Source organism: Montipora foliosa, chromosome 1, assembly GCF_036669935.1.
Source record: "Montipora foliosa isolate CH-2021 chromosome 1, ASM3666993v2, whole genome shotgun sequence".
Taxonomy (NCBI): domain Eukaryota; kingdom Metazoa; phylum Cnidaria; class Anthozoa; order Scleractinia; family Acroporidae; genus Montipora; species Montipora foliosa.
This window is the reverse complement of record NC_090869.1, coordinates 18,440,500-18,447,999: the sequence shown is the minus strand read 5'-3', so window position 1 is coordinate 18,447,999 and position 7,500 is coordinate 18,440,500. Positions and strand designations below refer to the sequence as shown.

The 7,500-nt window shown below is 39.3% G+C and overlaps 1 protein-coding gene across 1 annotated transcript in view; it reads left to right on the top strand.

The window, feature by feature from the left end:
• The window catches only part of LOC137991871 (contactin-associated protein-like 2), a 32,451-nt gene that overhangs the window by 737 nt on the left and 24,214 nt on the right, over positions 1-7,500 (top strand). The window contains exon 2 of the mRNA XM_068836907.1: positions 6,705-6,955. Coding sequence (XP_068693008.1) covers positions 6,705-6,955 — 251 coding nt within the window. The remainder of the gene's footprint in view (positions 1-6,704; positions 6,956-7,500) is intronic.

Sequence of the window (7,500 nt, the reverse complement as noted above, 5' to 3'; positions counted from 1 at the left end):
GAAAAAATATTGTTTTTGAATGAGAAAATTTGTTACGACTTGTTTGTTAGAGCACGTTAATGGTTACATCATCGGTTTTGTCTATGAAAAACAATTGTTTTTGAATGAGAAAATATGTTAGGACTTGAAATAGGAATTGATGCACGATGTACAATTACGGGGACTGAAAAGTGGAACTTCAGTAGTAGGTCTAGTAGTATCTCGTGGTCTGCCGGTCCCTTTTATCTCAGGTTTCCTCATCGCGCTATTACACTTGATATCCAAATATGCTCGGCTATGCGTGACAATGGTCAATAATCTTACTTATCCTTATGTTTCATTAACCTGGCTAGAACGCTGCTCACTGTTTAATTGAAGAGAAAAAAATCTGTATGAAAGAGTAGCCTTTGGGTTGTTCTCAGCAAAACAGCCTCCAGCATCTCTCCTAGGTTGGACGAATATTTGCGTTTGTGAAAAGAAGTTAAAACTTCCTCTTCGTATTATCAAAGATACATTTCCTAAAATTCAAGTTTCTTTACTAAATTCTGTGCCCAAAATGGGGCTCAAAAGATGATGATTTTGTAGTGTATAATTTATACGTAAGTGAATTTACATATCGTTCAACTGTTATAGTTAAAAACGGAAAAAAACTAAATTTATCGCAAATTGTGAAAACAAGTCAGCTGAATTGGAAGCAGGAAAATGTGGTTGTACCACGCGAGTTGAAAGGACAGAGTTAAATTAACCAAGCAATAGCGGGTTATAAATGGTTTATGCAGTAGGTGAAGCTGGATCTTTGCCATTAGTGGAACAATTGGTGACATGTTTACTCGAATAAATGAATTGAAGGGATATCCAATGGTCCCATTCAAAAAGTGCTCGCAAAATTTGGCCTTTGCTCGAATTGCTCGCAAAAATTACATGGGTGCTCGCTTGCTCTTGCTCGCAAAATTTTTGAAAGTGCTTGCACGCTCGGATTTTCGTTAAAATGTGCTGGATTGCTCGAAATTTCAGTACTCTATATTGACCTTCAGAGCTACAATAGTATTGGAGCTTGTCAGCGATCTGTAGGGCCATAATTGGTTAGTTTCTAGAAGTCTCTAAATAAATAATGCTTCATTGCATTAAATCTTTCTCAGTCGATCAGCGGGAAACCAGTTTGCCGATCATTGAAACCGAAGCCCAAAATGCTTGTTATACTGAATGTAACGTTATTTACATTTCATAAAAAAAAAACATACCTTCCATTTTAGCGCCGGATTAGACAGAGATGGAAAACTTTAGATCGCGGGCTTTGGATTTAGTTGATTTCCTTGAGAGATTTGAAAGCTCTTGAAGTACACCCACTGACTCACGTGAAGCTACGTGACGTAATTTGGCATCAAGCAGAGAACAATTGGGCTGTAAGCTGCTGGGATTGGATGAACCACCCTAGCTTTGCACCTATTGTTCTGTTTTGGAGGTGTCAGCCAGATTATATGCTATTACTTGGCGCAAATTCCGGCTAGCGGAAAATTTACGAACTCCTCGAAGTGCTCGCTGCTCGCCATCTGTATTTTTCCAAAGTGCTCGCTGCTCGCCATTTGCATTTTCTCAAGAGCTTGCTTCCCGCAAGAACAAATTGACAACTGCTCACATGCACGCAAATGCTTGCAAAGACCATTCGATACCCCTAATTGAATGGAAAGCGTGAAGAGTGCTACTTTGAAAAAGAGAAGTTTCGTTTAGGATTTTTGCAGCTTTCTGTGTTTAACTTACCTCGGTGTGATGATTGGCTATGTTATGGGAGAAGTGGTTGGGAACTCAAGATTGAAATTGTTTTGGACGCCTCTCTTTGCCATTTCTTTCTTCATCTCGACTAAGATGTTCGGGAAAGTAGTCTGCAAATTTTCTCTCTGTTTCATTTATGCAGACTTTTAGCATAATGTACACGGTATGCGATAGATGACAATTGGACAGATGCACATAATATGGAACGTGATTATAACGGATCGTTTGGGTCCTGTGGTTTAGCCTACGGTTAAATCAGTGAGAGGACAAATTTTGCATCGTGCGCGTGGGTTTGAAAGTTCCTGGTTGACTGTCAGATTTTGGTGCACTTCTAAGTAGACAGTTCCCTATGTTATTGTCTCTTTTAAATGATGCAAGTGGTAGTATAGAGAAAACATTTTGTGGTTTGGCGATCACTGACTGCGGCGACAATGTTTTAACTGCGAGTTTTTGTGGGTAATAGGTGAGGGTGAGTGGAATGAATTCTTTTCCTTCTGTGTAGTTTTAAGAGGCCGTCTCCCGATCAGAAATAAATAAATAAATAAACTAATTAATTAATTAATTAATTAATCAAATAAATTAAATAAATGAATAAATAAATAAGTAGAACCTTCATTAAGGGACTACCTAACTAGCCACCTATTAAGTGGCCAGTCTCGAAATTATTGTAGAATGATATGAAATCAAACCTCTATGAAGCGGCCACCTCTATTAAGCGCCCGCTGACCTTTAAGCCGTCCCAAAGAGAGTTCTCCTTTTGTTTTCACCTCTATTAAGCTACCACCAACATTTCGATACATTTCGTTTTGCTTTGCTTTGAAAACGTGTTGAAGTAAAATACAGTCCGAGATAGGTCCGGACTGATAAAAAGATTCAAACACACCTTCATTATGTTTTGATGTACAATTCCGAGTAACACAGGTTTTAATTTTTACTCAACATACAAGCTCAGTATAGAGTGCGTCAGTCAGATCACTGAATAAATTCTCCAATAATAAGCTAAATACTTTGTCCTTGCATGTTCTTCTACAATTATTTGAGCTCAAACCTTCAGTTTAAGCTTCGATTCCAACCAAGAAATTGACAGATTGTCTCCCGTGAAGTAGTATTCACATAGAACTTCCAAGTCATAGCTGCGACCTCTGTTTATACGTTTTCACTTAACAACTGCTTAATATTGACATGACTTGTTGCTCTCTTGAGAAATTTATTAATCGATATTGCCATCACTTTCGGGACATAATTAGAATAAAGTGACTTTTTTACTTAAGATTATGCTAATTTCTGACGAACCTCTATAAGCGGCCAACCCCCATTAAGCGTTAGCCCGAGGGTGGCCGCTTAACAGAGGTTTCACTGTAAACTATTAATAGCTATCGCTAAGTACCAACGAAACAGTCAATAGTCAATATAATACATAGTTTGCAGATTTGTATCAGAGTTCCAAAACACCCAACAGTAGTTGTATTTTTTTTATTGGAAAGTACTGCAACTCATCTTATCTAGTTAACAATAATACAATAATATAAATTGCACACTTTGTTTCTCCAACAACAATGCAGATGTCAACGTGTTTTGCAATAATATGGAAAGTACTGCTGTTATTTTTGAACGGCCGTAATTTTAACAGGAATATACAATAATTAAGTTGAATAAAATCAGTGCCATGTAAAAAAGCGTTTTCAGACTTTTCAGTGTGAAATATGTAACGGGGAATCAAACTCTCTCGCACATGAAAGTTGTTTCACGAGTAGAATTTTTATTTTTTAAGACACAGCCTACCCTGGGTGCCACAGATTCTATTTTTTTTTTTCGCGAGGAGCGAGCGGTTAAAACGGAGAGGCGAAAAATAGGAACCTCTGGTCACCGCGGTTAAGAATCTCACTTCCATGAAATTTGGAAATAAGATATCTTGCCAAAATCTCCGAAATCCAGAATTTACTGTTTATTGTACTGTGCAAACCTCTAAGATCCTCTAAATGCTCGCTCGAATTCACAGCCTTCCACCGCCAGCTTTGTTTTCGTAACACTCCTTACGCTCAAAACCGCTTTTGTGGCCTCTGGGGTTCTCTATCGTCGTTCAACCAGTGAAATTGAGTGTGTTAGATTTTCACTCGGAAAGGACTGGCACTGACTATGAAAACAAATCAGCGACCGTCTTCATAATCATAAATCATGGAAGTGAGATTTTTAACAGCCGTGACCAGAGGTTCTCATTTTTCGCCTCTCCGTTTTAACCTCTCGCTCCTCGCAAAAGAAAAATAGAACCTCTGGCATCCAGGGTAGATACAGCCATGAATTACAAGTCAAATTTATCGTTTAATTTTGTACTTTGCAGACAACATATACTGCTCTACTCGCGGGCCTTAATCCGTAATTGACAACAGCGGCTGATAAGAACACGTTCGCCGGTTTAGTTTTGAGCTCGCTCACTCAATATAGAGTACGTTGCTTCGAAAATAAATATTAAAGAACACGCAAAGCAAGTGTACACAACACAATGGCCAGGGAAGTGGGAAAAAATTGTGTTTTCACTGACCTCCGAACACAAGATCATCAATAGTCGCGCGCGTCATCTAAGTTTGTCTAATGACATCACGCATCAAAACACGGGCTTTCATTGGTCCCTAATAAATCTCCAGGGATCCTTACATTACACTACGTGGCCTTACATTACACTTTTCATAGCACGATCAAAAATTTTTCTGCCTGCTACCCTTCTTCTCGCGGCATTAGGCTGGCCGCCTCGCAAGCCTCGCGTCTTCGCTCCGCTTGCTCGTTGGCAATGAGTTCACCAATTAAACAAACGAGTCCAGAGGCTTGCTCAGTCATCAAAGTAAGAGTTCAGCCGGTCAACTCGCACTTTAACACATTACGATACTTTTCGTCTGAATTCATAAATCGAGTTCAAGTGCTCACTACGATATTTGTTGGTTTCCAGTGGGAAAGCGTTGGACTGAAACATATCAACGTTCAATACCTAGGATACTTTTTTATCGATCATCGCTATAGTAGTGTTATGTTATTGTTTGTAATATCCATACTGACAGTACATAATCAGGATATAAACTAGCAATATATAAAACAAAGGATTAGTGATGTGCGTTCGATCTTTTCTCTAGCCTGCGTAGCAAGCGTTTCAATTGGGTTTCAGAGAACTTTTGACCGAGCAAATGAAGAGAGGGGGGAGGGAGAGATGAGGGAAGTAAACCTCAACATTCCCAAGAGCGCCTTTTTCACACTTTCACACTTGAGCGCACACCTGTTTGGAACGTCTCAAACAACGACCAATCAGAAGAAAGAACTTGTCGACGGAAATTAATTAAAGTAAATCGCTAATTTTGAAAACAAACACGGCACAAGTGAAACTAGCGATAGCGAAGTAAATGTTGTTCATTAAGCTAGATAGCTTCGGGCCCGGTCAAACCAAGCGATAAGTGCAGAATATGCAGGGCCGATTTCCAGAAATCGGTATTCCTTAACGTAAGCGAGTCTCTAGTGCGATGATGTCGGAATACTTAAGAGCGCCTGTCCGCAAAGATTAAAGACATCACGGCAAGGTTAGAAAATTTGATTTCGTTCGTATTTCAATGTTGAATAGGCTGGGAAGTCACTAAAATCACCTCATAGTTTTCTTTCAGTGAAATATCCCTTTATTTCAAAGAAAAAAGGCAAACAACGAAATCAGTTAAAATGCCATTTGAGGCGCTAAATTATTACAAGGCTGTGCCAGCCTTGTGTGCAAAGACAAATCATTCTACCGCCTTCGGGAAAATATTGCGATGCTCCGGCTTTGCAATAAAATAATTTAATTTCTAAGGCATACAATTCACTACAGCAAAAATGACTTCCGTTTATAAATTAAATTTTCACCACGTGCAAAAACTTCAAATTGATTAAGCTTCTGGAATTTGAAAATTAGAAGGATAGTCTGTAAATTACGCCTTGCGACTGGGGTCGCAAAAGGTATTTTTACAGTAACTGATTTTTTTTTTTTGCAACGCGAGACGCGAGATCGTCTCAAAGTCCGAAAAATAAAGCAAATATTTTGACTTCCGGCATTGCAGGTCACGCACAAAGTTTACGTCGTGTTCATGACAACCCATATTAGGTTAAAATAAGCACTCAGAAAAAGATTCAACGAGAATATCGAGCGCTCTCTGAAGGCGGTGATTGAACTATCTGCATTATGCTTTCGCGAGAATAATCCATTTCCTCTTGGACGAAAAATGGATTGACAGCTATGAATATATACATTTCAAAAAGGCCACGCCAATGAGATCCTCGCGTTTGTGGGTAAACACAGAATGTTGGAGTTTGCGGGCAAGCGTTTCCTTCCTTCCTCTCCCCTCTCGCCCCAATTTTTGTCTCGGTCAACACAACAAATGGCTTGCTTCTCAAAATTTCCCCTCTGTGTCCCACGAAACGCTTGCTTCGCAGACTACGTTTTCTCATCGATGAGGCATTTGAACGTAGTCGTATATATTTGGGAACTTCGTTTTGTACCGTTTTCTGGTATTTGTTCAGTAAGTGAGATATCGAACTATTAGTACTCCTTCTATTACTTAACTACAAGTTTCTTCGTTGCGACCTTAACGCAAGCTAGTTTGTTCGTGTAAACAGACTATCTGTACCCATTCAAAGTGTAATTAAATTCTTATATCAACCAAATGATCCCGCGTGAACGCTTCCAAGTGTCTTGTTCTCGATTGTTCAAGCAGCTAGCCGGGTCAATGTTTTGCGGTCAGGTTATGAGGAATAAGCCTTCCACCTAAAATACAAAAGAAAAATCTTTAAATGACATAGCAAGCACTAAACAAATAAGTCATCTGACCGAGGGACCCATTCCGAATGTTAAGTCAGTAAAAAAAATCTATCTATTTGGTAACTCTTTTGCGGGTATATATCTGAAAATAGTTAATATTGGTCAATGTAATTCATAACGTGTTCAACAGCAAACGACGACCGCATCATCATCTTCAAAGAGCGAATACCAAATATGACCATGGAAGATCATGTGATCAGTAGCGAAGACGTACCGCATGAAGGAAGCTGCCGAGTAAACTGCTATCTGCACCCTGACTGTGTCTCTGTTAATATGGGGCCCCTTATAGGAGGAAAGCTGTTATGTGAATTAAACAATGCTACTGCTCAAGAAAAGTCTGACCTGAGTAGGAAAGAAGATCACACTTACTGGGAAATTGAGGTAAAAAAAATGCTGAGATGATACATTTTTCAGTTTAGTTAAGATGTGTTTGAACAATCATGGAAGAGAAATTAAAGATGTAGCTTTCGAACTCTAGTCTATTAAAGGAAAATTGCGATAATGGAAATAAAACTTGAATGATATTAATCTGTCAGTGGCTCGGAGATACTCGGAAAAAACCCGATTTGTCTTTCGCAGGAGTAGTGTCCTACGCAGCCGTTATTTGTGTGGTCACGCAATACTTCTCCCCACACAAACAACGGCTGCTTTCTTTCGAACTACATTCCTTTCCCTTTGTTTGGGCTGCGTGCCGAATGCACGTGATAATGAGGGGTTGAACCAATCGCGGCTCGCCTTTTGATTTGAAAATTGAGGGCCTGTTATTTTCGCGCGTATCGTCAGAGATTTCACCTATGTGAAACTCCAAAGAAACTGATAGACAGTCGTTCAAGGTTCTTCACTTGTTTTTCAGCAGCCTCTGCAAATGACAAGATTGAGATTTTTTGGAGACGTTCTGTAGATCTTGCTGAAATTATTAGATCTGC